The sequence below is a fragment of the Chiloscyllium plagiosum genome, unplaced genomic scaffold (genome assembly GCF_037043375.1).
Source record: "Chiloscyllium plagiosum isolate Xiang-an unplaced genomic scaffold, Cpla_swu_hap1 HiC_scaffold_34, whole genome shotgun sequence".
Taxonomy (NCBI): domain Eukaryota; kingdom Metazoa; phylum Chordata; class Chondrichthyes; order Orectolobiformes; family Hemiscylliidae; genus Chiloscyllium; species Chiloscyllium plagiosum.
The window spans coordinates 11,414,450-11,437,242 of record NW_028270172.1 but is presented as its reverse complement, the minus strand read 5'-3'; the positions used below and the strand labels follow the sequence as shown (position 1 = coordinate 11,437,242).

General features: G+C 45.4%; 1 protein-coding gene across 1 annotated transcript in view; it reads left to right on the top strand.

Annotated features, from left to right (window-relative positions):
* LOC122564533 (LIM domain-containing protein 1-like) overlaps positions 1 to 17,635 on the top strand; it is a 53,758-nt gene extending 36,123 nt beyond the window's left edge. The window contains exons 3-8 of the mRNA XM_043719583.2: positions 1,291 to 1,358; positions 3,062 to 3,124; positions 4,699 to 4,829; positions 5,848 to 5,899; positions 7,851 to 7,919; positions 14,312 to 17,635. Coding sequence (XP_043575518.2) covers positions 1,291 to 1,358; positions 3,062 to 3,124; positions 4,699 to 4,829; positions 5,848 to 5,899; positions 7,851 to 7,919; positions 14,312 to 14,446 — 518 coding nt within the window. The 3' untranslated portion in view covers positions 14,447 to 17,635. The remainder of the gene's footprint in view (positions 1 to 1,290; positions 1,359 to 3,061; positions 3,125 to 4,698; positions 4,830 to 5,847; positions 5,900 to 7,850; positions 7,920 to 14,311) is intronic.
* The last annotated feature ends 5,158 nt before the right edge of the window (positions 17,636 to 22,793 follow it).

Genomic DNA, 22,793 nt, shown 5'->3' with positions numbered 1-22,793 from the left:
ATCCAATCCCTTGCTTCTTTACCTCTAGCTGTGCTATGCTTCTGCCTGTTTCCGTTCACTCAGACCCTATCTCCCCTCTCTCTTGAGTACTCTCTCTTGAGTACTGGTGTTACTTTTAACTGAGGAAAGGTTATCTCTTTGTCTGCCTCTGCACGTGAATGGGTGTGTCAGAGCACATGTGTGTTTTTCACTACTTCCCCTTAGCAGTCGCCTTTTGCCCTCCCCATCTCATGTTTCTCTCCATCTCTATTTATTCCTGTTTCTTTATCTCCTGATCCCCAGTTCTCCTCTGATCATCTCTCTTTTTGTCTTTATACTCTTTTTTTTCCCGTCTTTCATTTTCTTCTCCTGTTTTTTTGTGCGTTCAGACTGTTAGTCTGTGTAGCAGCACCACAGACAGGATCTTCAAGTCCAGTATCTGAAGTTTATTTACAACACTAAATATTTTCACAGTTTTGCACCTAGTCTGGGTTCTGTGCTAACTGGTGTTACTGGGCATTATATACATGCACGCACACTCTGTCTGTCTGTCTGTCACTCTCTCGCGCTCTCTCTCTCGCGCCCTCACACACACACTCACTCAGTCACACAAGCGCGTGTGCGCGCACACACACACACTCTGTCATTCATATACACACACACACACACACGACTAACTGACACACTCCAATTTTACACAGAAGGTGACTGAAGGCGAGGAAGGCACCTTTAGACTGGAAGGCTCCTGTCTTAAAGATACAGGCCTGTATAATCGATACCATGAAACCACACTCCGCCTCCCTCTCATAACCCCCCTCAATGTCACCTCTTCTCACTCCCCCTCCTCACTCTTCACCCCCCCCTCCTCACTCTTCACCCCCCCCTCCTCACTCTTCACCCCCCCTCCTCCCTCTTCACCCCCCCCCCCCCCCCATTCTTGCCCTCCACCCTCTCCTCCAGGCTCTCCCCCTCCCACCTTCTCACCCTTCACCACCTCCTTTACGCTGTCTCCCATTCTTCCTTGTCGTTTCTTTCCCCCCCCCCCCGCCCACTGACACACCCCATTGCCCCTGGTGGAAGGCAGAAGGAGGAAACCTCTCTCTCTCCCAAAGCTAATCGAATCTCCCAGAGTAACCCCCAGCCACATCTACTCACCCATTCTCCAGCCTGAACCCGGGATTTCTGATGAAGTGCTGTCTCCCAGAGAGTGTTGGCTGGCTGTGCTTTTCCAGAAACTTCCACCTTTTTATTTGGTGTTCTGTGCACCAGTTGTTTTTTTGCTAATAACCGACTTAATGAATTTCTCTTTAGGCCGACGATTACGGGGGAAAGCTTTCTACTTTGTCAATGGGAGAGTCTACTGCGAAGAGGACTTTCTGGTGAGGCCAATTAGATTGTGACTCTCTGGCGGGTGCTTGGCGAGTGCCTCCTGGGTGGATATATCTTGAGGTTTACACATTATGTATATCATATGGTTGTTCAGAAGGTGTGGGACATGTTGGTTTTGGAGAAAAGAGAGTGGAATTTTAACTTGAAAACACAGGTTGGTGACAATGGCCTTCCAGCTGCCGCCATCTTGGGTGAGGCCCTAGTGATAGATGGCTAGACTAGCCACTTGCTTCAAATAGGAAGGCCAAAGAAGTGCAGATGCCGGAAATCACAAACCAAAACAGAAATTGCTGGAGAAACTCAGCAGGTCTGCAGGAAGAAAAACAGAATTAACGTTTCCAGTGGCCCTTTTTCAGAACAAGAGATTTTCTAGCAATTTTTGTTTTTGTATCAAGTGAAAGGGCATTGGTCTTGTGCAAGTACGATGACATAGAGCCATACAGCATGGAAACAGACCCTTCGGTCCAACCAGTCCATGTCAAACATCATCCCAAATGTAAACTAGTCCCACCTGCCTGCTCCTGGCCCATACCTTCCAAATCTTTGCTATTCGTGTACTTATTTGATGTCTTTTTAATGTTGTAATTAGACCCACATCCACCATTTCCTCAGCAGGTTCAAACCACTCGTGAACCACCCTTTGGGGAAAAAAAATTGCCCCTCGTGTCTTTTTTAAAATCTCTCTCCTCTCACCTTAAAAGTGTGCTCCCAGTCTCGAAATCCCCCATCCTAGGGAAAAGACATCTACCATTATCTATATCCCACATTAATTTATAAACTTCTATAATGTCACCTGGCAACCTCCTGTTCTGTTGTGGGAACGAAGTCCCAGCCTATCCAGCCTTACTTTATAACTCAAACCTTCCATCCTGGCAACATCCTGGTAACTCTCTTCTGAAGCCTCTCCAATTTAACAGTAATCTTCCTATATCTGGGCGTGCAGGTGTTAGTTTGGAGGTTACAAGTGGGCAGAGGGTTCCTGGCAGCGAAAACTCTGAAAACATATGAATAAGGAGCAGCCTTTGGCCATTTGGCCCCTTGACTTTCCACCTTGAGCTAAAATCATGGCTGTCCACAATCCCGCGTACACCCCCTCTCTCATAGCCTTTGACCCCCGCCCTTGCTTACGAAGAGTCTACCCACCTCGACCTGAATATTATCCAAAGATTGTCTTTCTGTCACCCAGGATAAAATTAGATCTAGTACTTTTGGTGTTTACAAAGTGAAGTGAGGGTTTGAGATATGGGTTTGAATCCCACTCCGGGGGATGGTGAAATTCAAGTCCAGTAGGAGTCTGGAATTGATGGTGACTGGGTAGCTGTTATCAATTGTTGTAACTGCCCATCAGCCTCACTGATGCCCTTCAGAGAGGGAAATCTGCTGTCCTTAACTGGTCTGTGATTCCAAACACACCAAAAAATAAACCCTGGATGACTCTTAGAGTGGATGAGTGAACTAGAGAGCCATTAAGTACAAAGGCAATTGGGGATGGGCAGTAAATACTGGCCTTGCCAATGGTGGCAATAACCATGTAAAAATATATTTTAAAAAAGTCATCTGATGCCATGCACTGTTCTTCCGCTATGTATGGGATGCAACAGGTCAGAGCAGGCTCAAGGGGCTGAGTAGTCTACTCCTGTTCCTGTTTCTTATGGTGACTCCAATTTATTTTCTGTCTGTCTCTTCCCCACAGTATTCTGGTTTTCAGCAATCCGCTGATAAGTGCTTTGCCTGCGGCCACTTGATAATGGATATGGTGAGTTCAGGATGAATTAATCACTGGGAATGTGCTAATTCTGAGATTTCCCGGCACCTGGAGCCAGTCTGTCTGAAACCTGTAGTCTCGATGCTGGAACTACATTCCATCCCCTTCTCCTTCCCGAAGGCCACAGCTCGTTTACCTTGAGATGGAATTCCTCTCGAAGTTATTTGATATCTGCTTTGTATTTCATCCCACTTTCCTGTCCCGGGCTCAGCCCTGGTTAACAAAGGCGTTTTGCTGGGCATTTTCAAACTGTTTAAAACCAAAGGCCCAGCAGAAATATTTACGAGTCGAGTCTTTAAGTTCAAAGGCTTCTGGTTTTTTTGGGACAGAGCAGGAGCCAGCAACCTGTGGCTCTAGAGTTGGATACATTTCCTTCAAATCCCGTACTCAGTTCCCAACTTTCTCTGGTTAGATTATGTTCATTTAAGGGAATAAACTGCATGGTCTAAGCAAAGAAAAGTAAGAGTCTGTTTTTTTCCTTATTGTGGGATAAAAGGCAAATTGTTTTGCCACACCTTAGGGTTTCAAATGATTGTTTGAACACAAAGAAAATCCTTGTTTTGCAAATAGTTTCAGTTGCACATTATTTCTGGATATATCCTTTAATTGGAGCCTTTACCGCTGTCTTGAATGTAGCTGTGACAATAAATTAATCTGAACATCTAATTAAAACCTTCTTAATCATGGTTAAGTTAAAAGAATATGGTTCAATAGATGTGTTTTTATTTATTGTAGAAGTGAATTATGTGTCGCTATCAGACACTAGGTTGTTTGCCAGCAATAAAAGCCATGTTAGCCACTAAAGTTCAAATTAAAATGCTGCTCTTTTTCTCAGACACACTCCCTCTTTCATACAGGTCTCCTCAGCACCTTCTCCCTGTTCTCCCTGAGCTTCCCCCTTGCCCATCAATTATTCCCCCTCCCCCAATCTCCCTCGCCCTGTACCCCTCCCCCAATCTTCGAGGAGAAAGTGAGGTCTGCAGACGCTGGAGATCAAAGCTGAAACTTTATTGCTGGAACAGCACAGCAGGTCAGGCAGCATCTAGGGAACAGAAGATTCGACGTTTCGAAGAAGGGCATGTGCCCGAAACGTCGAATCTTCTGTTCCCTAGATGCTGCCTGACCTGCTGTGCTGTTCCAGCAATAAAGTTTCAGCACCCTCCCCCAATCTCCCTCACTCTGTCCCTATTTTATTCAGTAATGGTATCAAGGATTATGGACAAAGGCCAGGAAATTTGAGTTAAGGATGATCTGATTCTGCTGTGATTTTATTCAGTGGTTGTCAGGCTGAATGGCCTACATCTGTTTTGGGGTCTTCTGGAATACGTGGGAATTGCTTACCTCCTGATGTCCTGCTTAAGATAAGGATCCTACCTAAGGTCCCCTTTTTTTTTGAAAGGAGTTCTGGTCTGAACTGTACCAGAGTCTCGTGTACAGTGGGCTACTCAATGTCATCAGAACCAGACCACACTCCGTACACTGACGAGATGGACACCATCATTGACAAGTGAGGGCCCAAGAAGCTGCAGATTCCTCTTCACTCACATGTACGTTGTCTCTGTTAGATTCTGCAGGCTTTGGGCAAGTCCTACCATCCTGGATGTTTCCGCTGTATCATCTGTAACGAGTGCCTGGATGGTGTCCCTTTCACTGTAGATACCGAGAACAAGATCTACTGTATCCGAGACTACCACAAGTAAGAGCGACAGCCATTCTGTATTGGTGCCCGGTGGTAAATAATCTGCTCCCTCCCTCTCTAGTTTTGAGCAGCTTTGAACAACTGAACCGTTTTGGGCCCCTTGTCTAAGAAAAGGTAGACTGGCAATAGAATCAGTCCAGACATTCTTCACTCAGCCGATCCTGGGTATTGGAGTATCGAAGAATGTGGTGCTGGAAAAGCACAGCAGGTCAGGCAGCATTCGAGGACCAGGAGAGTTGACATTTCGGGCATGAGCCCTTCATCAGGAATGAGGAATGTGCTCATTGGAGTTTAGGAGAGAGGGGGTGACCTCGTTGGGACATATAGGATTCTTAGACAACTTGGGTGGGGGGAGGGGATGGTGGATGCAGATTGGTTGTCCTGACGAAGGGCTTATGCCCGAAATGTCAATTCTCCTGCTCCTCGGATGCTGCCTGACCCGCTGTGCTTTTCCAGCACCACATTCTTCGACTTTGTTTCCCCTTGTGGGAGAGTCTAGGACCGGGGACATGATTTCCGAGTAAAGGATTTAAAGCAAAGAACAAGAGGAATGTCTTCACTGAGGAGAGTGAATTTGGCAAATGAAACAAAAAAGCTGCAGATGCCGGGAATCAAACAAAAACAGAAAATGCTGGAGAAACTCAGCAGGTCTGTGGAGAGAGAAACAAAGTTAACGTTTTGAGTCCAATGACCCTTTGGCAGAACAGGGTCAGGCCACAGATCAGCCATGATCTCAATCAATGGTGGGTCAGACCTGAGGGGATGAATGCCCTACTCCTATTTCTGTGTATCTAAATCTCTCTCCTCTCTCCAAGGAAAACGGTCCCAACCTCTCCATCTTATCTTCCTTTGTGTTGAAGCATTAAGTCTACTTCTTTGTCCATGGAAGCTGCCTGACATCGGTTTTTCCATTACTTTCCAACCTCCACAGTGACTCCACGTGGCCAGTGTGAGATCAAAGAATCTAAACCAGCCTGCCTGCTGTTGGTTTACCTGCTTGTACTTTCTATTTCAGAGTGTTAGCTCCAAAGTGTGCTGCGTGTGGTCAGGCCATCCTACCAGCAGAGGTCAGTACTGTGTTCAAATATCTGTTTGGTTTTGATTGGATCTTGCAAATTGGGACAGGACTGAGGTTTATTGTCCATTGTAGTCATTAATATCCCTCCCTTCTGTGCTGCTCTAATCCCCCAATGGGGTCTGCTTTCTGCCTTTTCTCATATTATTATTATCTCTCACTACCACAATGTCTTCGTCCCACACTCATACTGCACCTTGTCGATATATCAATGCAATCCTCTGTCCAGATAGTGTTAATGCAGGTTCCATTGTGACCCCATGTTAACTGCATCTATTTACAATTCCAGCAAGTGTGCCCTTTATTCCACTGACAATGCTTTCAGATTAAGGCTCAGATCTCACTTTCACTGAAACATGGGAAAATCTGAAAGCAGATTTATTTTATTAATTATGCACATCTGTGTTTGGGAGACCTACTGTGCAGTAATATCTTGTGATCCAGTGTAACTCAAATCCTGTTCCTGTGATCCAGTGTCATTTAAAATCTTGTTTCTGTGATTTGGTGTAAATTTAAATCTGTGTTCCTGTGATTTGAATTGTGTTCCTATAAAAAATACATATCCCTGATCTATAAGCCTTTAATCTGGCGCCTCTCAGTGGTTGCAGAGAATAGTGCACTGTTGAGCTCCCCTCATTTGTACACGACTCAGGACTTTGGACGTTTCCTCTCAAAGGTTTTGAGTACTTTCAGTGTTGGGGAGCCTAGTTATCCTGCCAGAAAATAATCAAAAGGCTAATGGAGTGCTGGCCTTTATATCTGGAGGCATAGAAGGGAGAGGCTGAACAGGCTGGGGCTGTTTTCCCTCGAGCGTCGGAGGCTGAGGGGTAACCTTATAGAGGTTTACAAATTTATGAGGGACATGGATAGGACAAAGTCTTTTCCCTGGGGTGGGGGAAGTCTAGAACCAGAGGGCATAGGTTTAGGGTGAGAGGGGAAAGATACAAAAGAGGCCTAAGGGACAACTTTTTCACACAGAGGGTGGTACGTGTATGGAATGAGCTGCCAGAGGATGTGGTGGAGGCTGGTACAATTGCAACATTTAAGAGGCATTTGGATGGGTATATGAATAGGAAGGGTTTGGAGGGATATGGGCCGGTGCTGGCAGGTGGGACTAGATTGGGTTGGAATATCTGGTTGGCATGGACAGGTTGGACCGAAGGGTCTGTTTCCATGCTGTACATCTCTATGATTCTATGACTAAAACCTGTCTCAGCTCTACAACGTCTTGGTTTGACCACACCTGGGAGTTGCTGTGCGCTATTCTGGGGGAACATGTCAGGAGGATTATATTGGCCTTGAAGGGAGGGCCCTATGTAGATTCATCAGGGTCATCCTGAGTTATTATTACAATGAGAGCTTCCTCAAACTGTTGTCGCAGTTTCTGGAGGTGAATTGATCAAACTTTTCAACATTATTAAGGGAAATAAAATTAGAATCCGCTTTATTGTCACGTACTCCATTGAATACAGTGAAAAGTTTACAAGCTGCAGCTTGCGGTTCTATCTTGGGTACTAACGTACCTAGGTTCAGCTGCTTCAGTTACTGTTCTTAGAAAGATAGAGAAATTTAAGAAGTCTAGCATTGCAGATTTCAGGAATAATTTATAAAATGGAGGGAAAAAAGTTACGATGAATTGAAATAATTTCCACGGGTGGGGAAATACAGCACTAGGGGGCAGCATTTCAGGAGGCTGATGCATGGAGTTGGGTCACAGATCAGCAATGACCTCATTGCACAGCAGCAAGGATGAGACTCAATGGGATGAATGGCCGCTTGCTGTTCCTGTGTTTCCAGTGGTCCTGGGATTTGAGAGATTCTGGGAAGAGCTGTGCACACTGTGCTTCCTGATGGAATCTCTCATCATTGTAGCGTTGCTGTGAAACGCAAGCATCGTAGAGAAGAGGAGATCAGACTGACTTTGGATCTTTCTGTATTGACAGGGCTGCGATGAAACCATTCGCGTGGTCTCCATGGATAAAGATTACCACGTGGAGTGCTATCATTGTGAAGTAAGTGTGTCCACTGAAAACTAGAGGATGGGATTCACTACAAACCCAACATGAATGAATCCCAGCCTGGATGGAACCATTTTAAATGAGTTTAAAATGAGCCGGTGGTAATTCCCCCCTTGTGCAAAAAACAATTAGGCTTTCTGCAACTTCTTTTTTTTTAAATTGTGACTGTGATTTGGGAGTTTGAACGTTGACATTTGTTCCATTGCAAACTAATTCCAACAGATATGAGAAATCGGAATATTAGGAGGAGACCATTCAGCCAGATCTTAGCAGGTCTTCTACCTCAACGCCTTTTATCCCACATTACCCTCATATCCTTTCGCAGTGTTGATCCTTCCTAAACAGTTTAGTGTGAGAGTGTACTTTATCCCAGTCCCTTCTCTCCGATCAGATCAATCACCATCCTAGACAGAGAAAGCACGGAGCTGCAAAGGGTGCTGATTGGTTAAGTCGACTCTGATTGGTCAAGGTGTTGCCATGGAGAATGCACCAAGGAACGACTGTACCCCTCAGTGCTTCTGCTTAATTCAAAACTGTCTTGCCAACCAATCAGCACCCACTTCTCATGCAAAATAAATTATTGTTCCCTTTTAGACTTGGCATTGTTGAATCAATCGGAATGAGTGCATGAGAGAAAGTTTGGATTCCACGTTACCCTTCAGCAATAATCGCATTAAACGTGATAAAATGCAAGGATCGCAAGTACAGAGTTGACGCTCTACATTGAAGGAGGAAGCTAGCATTAAAAGTGTAGGAGGGCCAGTTTTGATCCCCACTGTACATTCAGTGAATTGGCTGATCTCTGCCAGCTCAATGTTTGGAAGTTTTGCACTTGAGGCTCTTTGGGTAAGGATGAGCAATATTGGGCAGCTCACTCTGTCTAATCCCCATTGGAAAATGCATGGAGCTGTGGATTTTGAGAGGACCTACTTTGAGTACAGCAGTACCTGATGGGCTCAGGGTTGAAGACAGGAACTTAGGTACTGTGGAGAGGGGTATGGGTACAGGCACTGTGTTGTCTGTTCCCACATACTACAAGATCTGGGCAGATTCAAACTTGCATTGCAAGTACAATTCTCACTGTACAAGTGCCAGGCAATGACCAGCTCCAACAAGGCAGAGTCCCTTCGTGGTCAGTCACAGAATCACGCAGTATTAATATCCTTAGGTGCTGTTATTAAAAGTGAAGCAGAGCTGTCCTAGAAATATTGTGATTTCAAAAGCCCTCGGAGCTTTCTGCGGTGGGTAACTCCTCTCCCGACTGATCATCCACAAGACACAAGTCAGGAGGGTGAGGGAATACCCCCAACTTGCCTGGAGGAGTGCAACTCCAATAACACTCCATCTAGGACAAAGCAGACCACTTGACTTACACAACATTCACCTTGCCTCCCTCCACCACCAATGCTCAGTAGCAGCAGTGTGTACTACCTACAAGATGCACTGCAGTAATTCACTCCGGCTCCTCCAGCAGCACTTTCCGATCTCATGACCACTTCCATCTGGAAGAACATGGGCAGCAGATACATGGGAACACCGCCCCCTGCAAGTTCCAGTCCACGCCACTCAACACTTTTAATGCTAGCTTCCTCCTTCAATGTAGAGTTGGAAATGCACTATCTTCAGTGTTGCTAGGTCAAAGTCCTGGAATTCCCTCCTTAAGGGCATTGTGGGTCAACCTTCAGCACACAGTCATGGGTTTGGAAGGTACTGAGCCTGATTGAGTGACTGTAGTACATCTTGTAGTTAATACAGGGCTGCTACTGAGCATCGGTGGGGGGGGCGCGTGAATATGGTGTTAATCAAGCGAGCTGCTTTGTCCTGGATGGTGCTGAGCTGCTTTAGTGTAGTTGGAGCTGCACACCCAGGCCCCAAGTGGGGAGTATTCCATCACACTCTGTGGATCAGGGCGGCTGTGACCAGGAGGAATTGCTCTGCAGCATTGGGATTGGCATCAGTGACAGACACCCATGAATTATGCTTCTGGGGAAATAGTGCACACTGGTCAGATCACTGGATGAGCAATCCAAAGGGCCAGCTAATGCTCTGAGGACATGAGTTCAAATCCCACAATGGCAGCAAACTGAATTAATAATTTAAAACTAATCTTAAATAGTGACCATGAAACTATAAGCGATTGTCAAAAAATCCATTTGGTTCAGTAATGACCTTTCAGGAAGGAAATCTGCTGTCCTTACCTGCTCTGGCCTACATGTCACTCCTGACCGGGTTTAAGACCCTCTGCACTGACTGTGCAAATCACTCTATTTAAGGCAGTCTGACAGTAACATCCTGTCCCACAAAAGAATAAGCAGTTTCACTAAATGACCTTATTTTTCAGCTTGTTTCAATACAGTGAATTATTTGCTGAGTCCCCTTGTTAGGTGTAGTGGGTGATGGAGAAGGCAAATGGTCTTTATAGGGAGGGATGTATTGCTGAAATTCTACAGGGCCTTGGGACCACGCCTGGAATACTGTGTGGGTTTTTTTCTGAGGAGGGATGTTTTGGGTATGGAGGGAGTGCAGTGAAGGTTTACCAGAATTATTCATGGGATGGCAGAACTGATGCATGAAGAGAGACTGGATTGGTTAAGGCCATGTTCACTGGGGTTTAGAAGAGTGAGGGGGAGTCTCATAGGAACCTATAAAATGCTGACAGGGCGAGACATGGCATAATTAGGAAAGATGTTCCCAACGGCAGGTGAGTCCTGCACTCAGAGTCACCATCGGAGAGTGTGTTACTAGGAAAGCACAGCAGGTCAGGCAGCATCCGAGGAGCAGGAGATTCAACATTTCGGGTATAAGCCCTTCATCAGGAATGATGCTTGTGGGCCAAGGGGCTGAGATATAAATGGGAGGGGGGGGTAGAATTGGGGGGTAGGTAGCTGAGAAAGCGATAGGTGGATGAAGGTGAGGGAGAAGGTGATAGGTCAGAGGGGGGAGTGATGGACAGGTCCAGAGGGTGGTACCGAGTGGAGGCTTGGGACTGGGATAATGTGGTGGGGGGGGAGAAATGAGGAAGCTGTTGAAATCCACATTTATCCCGTGTGGTTGCAGGGTCCCAAGGTGGAATATGAGGCATTCTTCCTCCAGGTGTTGGGTGATAATGGTTTGGCGGTGGAGGAGGCCCAGGACCTGCATGTCATTGATGGAGTGGGAGGGGGAGTTAAAGTGTTCAGCCACAGGACGGTGCGGTTGATGGGTACGGGTGTCCCAGAGATGTTCTCTGAAACGATCCGCAAGATGGTGTCCTGTCTCCCCAATGTAGAGGAGACCACATTGGGCGCAATGGATGCAGTAGATGACATTGGTAGAGGTACAGGTAAATTTCTGATGGATGTGGAAGGATCCCTTGGAATCTTGGACGGAGGTGAGGGGAGTGGTGTGGGTGCAGGTTTTTAACTTCTTGCGGTGGCAGGGAAAGGTGCCAGGAGTGGGGTGAGGGCTGGTGGGGGGTGTGGACCTGATGAGGGAGTTGCGAAGGGAATGGTCTCTCTGGAATGCTGATAGGAGTGGGGAGGGAAATATATCTTTGGTGGTATCCGTTTAGAGGTGGTGGAAGTGGCGGAGGATGATGCGATGTATATGGAGGCAGGTGGGATGGAAGGTGAGGACTGTGGGTTCTGTCCTTGTGTTGAAAGGGGTGGGGTTCAAGGGCGGTGGTGCGTGAAGTGGGGGAGGTGCGCTGGAAGGCATCGTTAACCACGTGGGAAGGGAAGTTGCGATCGTGGAAGAAAGAGGAAGGAGGTCACCTGGGACTTTGAGGTGGAATTGATCATCCTGGGAAGAGATGCAGCGGAGGCAGAGGAATTAGGAAGAAGGGGTGGTGTTTTTACAGGAGGTAGAGTGAGAGGAGGTGTAGTCCAGGTAGCTGTGGGAGTCGGTGGGCTTGTAGTAGATGTCAGTGTTTAGTCGGTCACCAGAGATGTAGAGTTCCAGGAAGGGGAGGGAGGTGTCCGAGATGATCCAGGTGAGTTTGAGGTCAGGGTGGAAGGTGTTGGTAAAGTTGGTGAGCTGCTCAACCTCATCATGGGGGCACGAGGTGGCACCAATGCAGTCATCAGTGTAGCAGAGGAACAGGTAAGGAATGGTGCCGGTGTAACTACAGAAGATGGACTATTCTACATAGCCGACAAAGAGGCAGGCATACCTGGGGCCCATGTGGGTGCCCATGGCTACCCCTTTGATTTGGAGGAAGTGGGAGGATACGAAGGCGATGTTATTGAGGGTGAGGATCAGTTCAGCCAGACGGATGAGGGTGTCAGTGGAAGGGTACTAGTTGGGACGATGTGAGAGGAAGAAACCCAGGGCTTGGATACCTTCGTCGTGGCGGAGGGATATATACAGGGACTGGATGTCCATGGTGAAGATGAGGCATTGGGGGCGGGGAAATGAAAATTTTGAAGGAGGTAAAGGGCGTGGGTGGTGTCACGAACATAGGTGGGGAGTTCCTGGACTAAGGGGGACAGGGCGGAGTTGAGGTAGGAAGAGATCCATTCGATGGGACAGGCGCAGGCTGAGACAATGGGTTGACTGGAGCAGTCAGGTTTGTGAATCTTGGGAAGGAGGGAGATTCGGGTGGCGGAGGGTTCACGGACAATGAGGTTGGAGGCTGTGGATGGGTGGTTCCCAGAGGTGATGGGGTTGTGGATGGTTTGGGAGATGATGGTTTGGTGATGGGAGGTGAGGTTGTGATCAAGGGGGCAGGAGGAGGAGGTGTCTGAGTTGGCGCCAGTTTTCAGCAGCATAGAAGTCAGTGCCACACACTGCTACTTGTCCCCCTTGTCTGCGGGTTTGATGGCGAAGTTGTGGTTGGAGCAAAGGGAATGAAGGGCTGCATGTTGTGAGGGCAAGAGGTTGGAGTGGGGGAGGGGGGTGGACATGTTGAGGCGGTCGATGTCATGGCAGCAGTTTAAAATGAAGAGGTCAAGGGTGGGTAGCAGGCTGGCAAGGCATGTCCAGATGGATAGGATGTGTTGGAGGTGGGAGAAGGGGTCCTTGGTGGGAGGGCGGGTGTCTTGATTGATAAAGTGGGCCCGGAGGTGGAGACGGAGGAAGAAACGTTCAAGCTTGCAGCATGTGTTGAACTAATTAATTAGGGAGCGTCGAGGGATAAAGGTGAGGCCTTTGAAGACTAAATGTTTGTCCTCCGTGAGGGGGATGTCTGGGGGAATGGTGAACACACGGCAGGGCTGGGAGCCAGGATCTGGACTGGACTGGATCTGGAGGTGGGGGTAGAGACAGTCGCTTGAGTGGGTGTGATTATAGGGTCAGGAATGATGTCACCAACGAAAGTGACACTCACAAAGGGGGCATAAGTGGGGCTTATAGCTGTGTCCACAGGGGTGGAAGTGACGTCACGAGTGATGCGGGCGACATTTCAGTTACCTGCTCGGCGGGTGACGTCACTGGTGATGGAAGTGATGTTGGCGATAGAGTCTTCTGTGTCCAGGTGAGTGATGTCTTTAGGGGCAGAAGTGGCTGCTGTAGTGGCAACTGCGGGGGCGGAAGTGACGTGCAAGGTAGGGACCGCATCTGTGCTAGGGACGGTGAATCCTGCAGCGTTAGTCTTCCCAGCAGTCACAGAGTTGGTTGGGTGGACGGTGATCGCGGAGGTAGTGTGGTCAGCAGCAGCTGTGGTCTGTGTGGTGGCAGCGGGGGGGAGGAAGTGACCGACCCGGCAGTTGTGGAAGGAGCGGCTGTGTGGCTAATGGTGTTGGGGTGATACCAGAGGCCAGGAGAAAGTTCTGGAAGGTTCTAGGAAACCCGTGTATTGAGGGAAATACATGAAAGTTTGTTTGACTTGCGTTCTTTTATGTCCGATGTGGTGGAGAAAAACCGTTTGTTGAGCGCATGAATCCTTCTGAGGATGTAGAAACGCAGAGGTCTGTTGCAGGTCTGGGAGAGTGTGGCTGTGAGCTGGGGCAAGATCAAAGGGTCAAAGTCTGAGGACATTGGGTGGGCCATTTAGGACTGAGTTGAGGAGACATTTCTAACATGATTAGACAGAATAAACACGGGAAGGATGTTCCCAGTGATCGGGGAGTCAAGAACCAGGAGTCACGGTCTAACGATACAGGGTAGGCTATTTAGCATTGAGATGAGGTAAACGTTCTTCACCCAGAGAGTGGGAAGCCTGTGGAATTCTCTGCCACAGGAAGCAGTTAAGGCCAAAACACTGGATGTTTCTAAGAAGGAGTTAGATATAGTCATTGGGGCTAACGGGATCAAAGAAAGCAGGAACAGGGGACTGAGATGATCAGCCATGACTGTATTGAAGGGCTGAATAGCCGCCTCCTGTTTCCTGTGAAATTTTAGCCTGCTCTGCTGTGATTTTTTTTTTCGCTGTAGCATCACTTTGACGCTTGTTCTCTCACCGTTGCCAGGACTGCGGCATGGAGCTGAATGATGAAGAAGACCACCGTTGCTACCCCCTGGACGGACACTTGCTCTGTCACATGTGTCACCTGAAGCACATCGACAGCAGAACACCTGGCTCCATCTACCAGCCCAAATACTAGCCCCTCCTTGAAATGGGATCTTACTGCCCACTAGTCCGGACTGACACTGGAGATTCAAAAACCACCCCCGACCTTCCCCCCCCCCCCCCCCCCCCCCCCCAACCCCCTGAGGAGTCTGGGTAATGACAGCCTCTCATGTAACCTTCCTCACCCACTGAAGAGGGACAGAGACAAGAAACAGGAGCACCTTCCAGTGTGTAACAATCCTTCAAAGGCTCGATCGTTTACTAAATTTGAAAAGACTGATTGGCTGACGGTCCCCCGTGTTACAGTGTTGCCGTGTCACCAAAATTCAAGTGCCCACTGTCGTACCAAATTGTTTTGAAGTCAGCTTCACGTGAACATTCTGAAGGATTTTTTTTTGTTTTCTTATATATTAAAAAAAATTTTCACACGTCAAATCAAATTTGTCACGTGACCGTGTTCCCAGAACGGGGAAAGGATCCATGGCGAATGGTCGTGTGTGGGGTTGACAGGTCGTGTGGGCCGATGGTGGCACAGTGGGAATTTTACTGGTCCAGCGATCCAGAAGCCTGGGCTAATGCTCCAAGGACACAAGTTCATATCTAGCCACGGCAGCTGGTGGAATTTTTAAATTGCATTCAGTATATCTGAAAATGGAAGCTGATCTCTTTGACAATGTCCATCAGGGTCACCTTAATTTGTTGTAAAACCCCATCTTGGTTCATAACTTCCTGTTAGGAAGTCTGGCCTGGGCCTATGTTTGACTCCAGACTCTCAGCAACATGGTTGACTCTTACCTGCCTTCTGAAAAGGCCCGAGCAAGTTGCTCAGTTCAAGGGCAATTAGGGACAGGCAACACACGCTGGCCTAGCCAATGATGCCCAAGTCCCATGAAAGAATAGAAAAAATATCATGTTGGTGAGGCATTGTTGTTAAGAATTTGAATCTGTTCTGAGGGAATGCAGTCATTGTCAGTGTTCTTTGTCAAAAGTTTTTTTTCTAGGTGAATGTATTGTGGTCATAAAAACAGAATCAATCCATCAACTCCCTTGATCTTGGTTGGAACATTGTGCTCTTTCTATGTTCATCCTTAAAATTTGGCTTTGAAATCTTCCCCCTCCTCTTCCCCTGGCCTAAACCTTTGCCCAAAACTTTCAGTAAAGTTTTATGATTGTATATATTAATGTATTGAGTCTGATAAGAGCAACTCCCATTGTATCTGATGTTTTAAAATGAAATTATTACAGTCAGTTCTTCTCTAATGTGATAGTTATGTTCTTGTGCAACTCCACTTTATTGAAAAATTGTGCTTTAGAAATAGTGCGAAAAGTGTTGGTGATGTAATCACATTACAGCCAACAGACATTTTAAAAGTTTGCGTTGTTCATCAATCGCGTTACAGCAGATTTGCATTGATGAAATGTGTGTTATAACAGAATGACCTGTATTTTGGCCCCAAAGTTGTAGAGATTGAGTCTGCAATGTGTCTGTCAAGTCTCAGAATAGTCACGGCTCTGAGGCTGTTCAGCCTACCTTGTCTGTGCTGGCCCCCTTCAAGAATGTGTTTGTGTCCTCCATGGCTTTCAATCCGAGAGGTTTGTAATGTGTTGTGTGAACTGTAACATAATCCGTACCCCAAAAAAATCTCTGAAGCAAAAAAGTAAGGTTTAAGCATGTTCTAAGTCTCAAAAAGATCCATAAAGTCAAATACTGATTAGAAGATGCTTTAAGTGCTTTTTGATTTTGATTTCACAAATTTCGATTAAATCAGCCTTAAAAATGAACACCCACACCCATCATCATAGCATCCCAAGTAAATTAGCCTGAGCTGAGATGATTTTTTGACTGGCATTATGCTAGCAAAGCTCCTCTCTACAAGAGATCACAAAGTAACCTGCTCGCGAATGCTTTCCATTCAGGTCTCTTCCTTAGGGTTCAGATAGAGGCCATTCACCATGTCAGGTCCACATCAGCTCTCTGCAGGGCAAACCAGTCCGTCCCATTCTCCTGCTCTGTCCCTGTAGTCCTGCAGGTTGCTCGACTGTCTGACCATCTCCATCTTGATGTAGTTGACCATCTCCGTTCCCACTACCTTCCGGTGGCAGTGAGATCCAAGTCATCACTTGCAGGACTAAACAAATGCAAGTCTTTCCTCATGATGGAGCTCGTCTTTATTTTGTTGTATCCGTATCAAACTCGTGAGAAACAAATTAATAGTACACTGTAGACAGAATGCCATACAAAGAACACAGCACTGTGGTCAGTTCACTTGCCAACCAATCAGCAGTCTCCTCTCCTTCAGCATAAATATGGGTTTTCTCCTTAAACTGGTATTCTTGCAAATTATCCTGATGTGTACAAGACTGAAAAGCTTCTTCAAAATGTTTTTTTTTTCAGCAGTGCTCAAATTCTGCAGTACCAACAACTATATTGTCATATAGGACATTACTTTCTTTATTTTAAGAAAACACTATTGCTTCATTCAAATATCCATGGTACTGTGTTGAGTAACAAGATTTTCCTGGTTTGGACCACAACACAATATGAAAGAGAACTGTCACAATTGGAGTAGATCAGGATTCTGGGATCTCTAGGCTCGATCTCAGTTCAAATAGGATGAAGATCTCCCTGCTGTAAGGTTTCTCTGGGAAGTGATGTTGGTGAATATCTCGGTGGATATGAAACTGCTGTGAAAATTGGTAAACATAGCCTGTAGTAACAACTGGTAATGCCAGACGTCCAACCCTTGAAGCCTGATGTTTTGAATGTGGCATATTAGTTTTCCATACAACACACCTCTATGTTGGTTTGAATGTTGTGGTACAATAGTATTTTGTTCTTGAGAGTAGCACTTGCTGACAATGGACCATGTTCCTGTCCTTTCCAACAGCTTCTGTGGGGGTTTACTAGCCAGGGGAAGTGAAGGGTGATGATATGTTAGAGGGGTGGCAGTCAAGTCAACAATAATCCTGACGAAAAAACAAAAAAAAATGTGAATGCTGTAAATCAGAAATAAAAACAAAAGCTGCTGGAAACACTGAGCGGGGCTGGCAGCATCCATGGGGGGGGGCGGGGGGGTGAGTCAGAGTTAATGTTCTGGGTTGAGTGACCCTTCCTCAGAACTGCTTTTTCAGCAATTTCTGTTTTTGCAACAGTAATCCTGGGTTTGTTTCCCAATGCTCCTCTGGTTTGAGAATTTACAATAAATGGAAGGGATAAACTTCATGTGTGAGAATTACATTTGATTGCTTCGAATTTGAAATATATAGTATTAAATATTAAAGGAAATATTATATTGGGGAAAGAGTAAATAGATGCTAAACGTTGCTGTCAGTCTTTTGGATGTGATGTTGAGGTAATTTCTAATTTAAACCTTAAATAATTACAATTTAGTCACAGCTCATGGTAATATTGGAGAAGTTGCATTCCAGTATGAGACCTGGCTTGATAGACCATAAGTTTTACTTATGCAATTTGTTAATACCAAGTTCAACCAAATGAAGGAGAGGTGGATGTGGGTGCAATTACAATGTTTAAAAGATATTTGGATGGAAACATGAATAAGAAAGATTTTGGAGGGATATGGGCCAGGAGCAGGAAGGTGGGACGAGTTTAGTTTGGGATCACATTCAGCATAGACTAGTTGAATCTAAGGGTCTGTTTCCATGCTGTGTGACTCTATAACTTGCCTTTTTCTTCCTCCACCTTCACTGTCTAAGGCCCTAAACACACCACCTGCATAAAGCAGTGTTTTACTAGTTCTGCTTTCACTACTTTAGCTGCTCACAATGTGGTCTCTTCTACGGAGGCAAGGCCTAGCACAGACTTGGTGATCACTTTGCAGAACACTTCCACTCTGTAAGAATGACCCCAACCTCTTTGTTTCTTGCTATTTCACTACCCCAGCTTGCTCTCCAGTTAATATTTCTGTCTTAGATCTACTATGGTGTTGCAGTGAAGCCCAACTGAAGCTGAAGGAACAGCACTTCATTTTCTGCTTCAACACTTGACGACTTTCAGGACTTGATGCTGAGTTCAACTATTTCAGAGCATAAGCACCACTCTCCATTTCAATTACACCCCCACCTTCCAGTGTCTTGTTTGTATGGGTTTGCTCTTAGTGGGGCTAGTCTGTTCTCTACTCTTCACACTGACCATTAGTACCTAATCTGCATCAATATTACTCCTCTTCTACCAATTGTATTCCCTTCGCCACCTTTTCTGGGGCACCCTACTTATCTGTTCCACCAGCTCATTCTCCCACTTCAATATAAAAAAAATGTACCCTCCTGCCCACTTCAAATCCGAGTAAGCCATACTGGGCTAGAACTATTGACTGTTTCTCTCTCTCCACAGATGCGGCCAGATCTACTGAGTTTCTCCAGTATTGTCTACAGAAAGCTTTACGTGGTTTGTCACTTTAGAACCTAAGGTTCCAAATGATGACATTTTGTGAATCCTCATCACAATCTACGTGCCATTTTAGCCTCCACTCCCATGGGATGTGATTTATTCCCAGGGGTCATTTAAGAGTCAACCACATTGTTGTAGGTCTAGAGTTACACATAAACCAGACCAGGGTAAAGATGTGGATTTATTTCCCTCGAGAACTAGATGGACTTTTATGGCTGTTGATGGTTGTTTCACAATCATCACTGGACTCTTAATTCCAGAATTTTGTTGAATTGGGTGGGATCTGAATCTCAGTCCTCTGAACCTGAGCCCGAGATTCTGGATTGATTAGTCCAGTGCCATTACCACTACACCACTGCCTCCCCATTACTTTACAATTTGAAGCACTGATCCATTTAATGACTGTCAAGTACAGAGGAATTGTCACAGCCACAGGAGGCAGGGAGAGGACGTGCCTTAGGGAATGGAATTCTGCCTTGATCTAGCATTACCCTCGAATAATCTCTCCATGTCTTGTAGGACTCCTACATCCTAAACTCCACTGGTAACACCATTTATCCACACCCCAATCATTACACAGGTGAAATTCTCCTGCAATGTCTCAGCATCGTCACCCTTTAGGCCAGTAATTCATGATGTAATTGAGTACTCAGCAACCCATCCTTGTGATTTTCTCATTCATTTCTCTGGCAGACACTCCCATGTCATTTGTGGGTGTAAAGTAATTCACAGGCAACCTTGTAGCTAGAATTCAGTTAGTCCTCTGCAGCAAGAAACATTACTTTTGCTTTAATACCACCCTCCTAAGCTTGATCTAGGACTTTCTTCAACTTTACAATGTTCTCTTTCTGTCTTACCGTTTGGTTTAATATCATCCAAGAAGTAGGACTTGCCTTTCATCTCACCTGGTACTTGTTCCATGACACTCTGGAAACCTACAACCACAGTGGATGGCCCAATGCTAACCTTTTACAATGGCAGGTAATTCATTGCTCTTGTCAGTTAATACTAATCACTCCACCACCAGTGTTCAGTAGCAGTAGTGTGTACTATCTACAGGATGCACTACAGATATTCACCAAAGATCCTCAGACAGCACCTTCGAAACCCATGACCACTTCCATCCAGAAGGACAAGGGCAGCAGATAAATGGAAACACCACCCCCTACAAGTTCCCCTTCAAGCCACTCACTGTCCTGACTTGGAAGTATATAGTCATTCCTTCACTGTCTCTGGGTCAAAATTCTGGAATTCCCACCCTAAGGACATTGGGAATTTACCTGCTGTACATGAACTGCAGTGGCTCAAGAAGACAGTTCTCCATCACCTTCTCAAGGGGCAACTAGGGACAGGCAATAAATGCTGGCCCAACCAGCAATACCCCTATCTCTCAAGTGAATAAAAAAATTTGACAAATCTACCTTGTGGTTAATTTACAAAATGAATTGCCACCAGTAGACAGTGAGTAAGTATTGTTCTTTATCACCTTGTTTATATCTCCTCATATCTGAACAGTGTTATTAGAATCTAAGCTGGGTTGGTGAGAATGCAACTTAGACACTTTTTTGTGGAGAGAGTTTACTCACTTCCTCAGTGTTACCCATTCACCCCACTCCCAATGTCAGAGGTGCTCCCTCTTATTATGTGCTCAGACAATTAATAACCACAACCTGTTCCTTTTTTTATATAAAAAAGTACTTATTTAACCTATTTTCCTCATCAACATGTTCAAAGATTTTATCTGATTGAATTGCTGCACTTCTGGAACAGTTAGGACTTGAACCCAGGTCTCTTGCTTCACTGCACCACCAAGAGAACTTCCCTGTTTCTTTCAGTCATAAATAAATCATTAGGAGATAGACCTGGCTGCTTTTTGCAATAATTGACGGTGGTTACGTGGCCACCACTTAATTCTAGCTTTTTTTTTGACTGATTGCAAATGTAACCCTCCCCCCAATAGCAGGATTCAAACTCCTGCCCTGTAGATATTAGCCTGGTGTTTGGGATCACTAGTCCAGTGACATTACCACTACACCATCACCATCTCCTTGCTGTCTGGCTTTTGAATAACAACAATGGGTGCAGCCCATTTGCTACTTTTCACTTTCTTAATTACTCTTTCTAATCTATCCACCTCTTGCTGTTTCTCACTGTGTGTAAGGCATTTCTAATCTATCCACCTCTTGCTGTTTCTCACTGTGTGTAAGGCATTTCTAATCTATCCACCTCTTGCTGTTTCTCACTGTGTGTAAGGCATTTCTAATCTATCCACCTCTTGCTGTTTCTCACTGTGTGTAAGGCATTTCTAATCTATCCACCTCTTGCTGTTTCTCACTGTGTGTAAGGCATTTGCTGAACCTTGCAAAATGTTGGTTGTGCATTGACCCTTATTGGGAATTCAACCTTGTGATGTTCGACACTATCCAGGATGAAGTAACCGGCCTCATTGGTATGTGGCTGGAGCTGACTTGCTCATTCTCCATTTCCATCTCTCTAGATACCAGCTACGTGGACCTTGAGCTCTTTAGGAATTCCCTAAGTCTCCTTGCCTCTCTTTCAATTTGTTCCTTAGAACCTACCTCTATCAACAAGTTTTTCATTTTCAGCCCAAATATTTTCTTCACATGACCCAGTGCCATATTTTGTTTGATAAAGCTCCCCTGAGTGCCTTGGGACATCTTCCAATGTGACAGACACTGTAAACATTGTGAGCTCCTGTTAACGTTTTCATCAATCTTGCTGCACAGAAAAACATGTTACTGAAACTCTAAATCCTGCACTCATGAGGACAAATGCAAAAATGCCAAATTTCAAATAAAGCTGACAAGTTATCCTGCAGAGGAACAGGGTGCAGATTTGTTGCAGGCTACTTTGGTATGACCAAGACATTACAATGGAGAAGGCAATGGGGAAGTCTCATACCCCCTTACATTTCCAGATTATTTACAAAAGGCACAAGGCTTGAATATATTCCTTGCAGAGAGCTAATTTCAGTGTAATGTCAATGAGCCACGTTAACAGCTTGATTGGTTATATTAAATTGTTAATTTAGCTATTAGCAAAAATCCAAAACAGCATGCTGACTGTTGGATGTGATTCAGCAGCACTTGCTGAACAATTTTGAGTGTGCTAATATCTACAATCAGATTAATGCAGTCAAACTTTAACATGGCTCATTTACACTTGCTAGATGAGACATATAGTCAAACACAATCACTGAAAACAATGGAATTTTGTTTAACCTTGTGACTTTTAATTACCCAGGATCACGAGTTCCCTATTGCTTTCGCCATTGCAACAGTTTGGCCAATCAGACTCAACTTGCCAACCAATCAGCATCCTTTACTGTTGCAGTAAAAGTTGCCCTGATTGTTTTAAATTTGGCTTCTGTAGCCTTTGACTTGATGAGTGCAAGACAAAAAGCCTCAATATGTCTTTTAAACAACATTGAACTTCTGTGAAAAATCTGTAACTGACCCATTAGAAACACTTGAGGCCAGTTATTGCAATGCTGCTCTCATCGTCATCTGGGAGTGAACTTTCAGTGAAAATGATGTGTTTGAACTATGCTGAACATAACCAACCCAGATTTAAATCTGTGTCTATTTCTAGCTGTCTTGTGCCTACTGTGCATCTGTCACAACACGTTAAAAATGTTTGAAAAGAGAATGAACTCAGTCTTTGTTTTTCCTGACAGTAATATTCTGGTCTTCCGTGAAGACAAGAACTTCTGAGTTTTGTTGTCAACGCACATCAACTCCCTTGGACAATCAGCCGATATTTAACCCAAAGTTGGGTTGAGGTCTTTTTCCCCATTGCATATTGGTTTTAATAGCTCAGCACTGATTGAACAGCAAGCAGTTAAGAAAACAAATTACATGCTGGCCTTTATTATAACAGGATTCAGTTTAGGAGTAAAGGTGGCTTATTGCAATTACTTAGTGCCTTGGTGAGGCCAAACCTGGGGTTT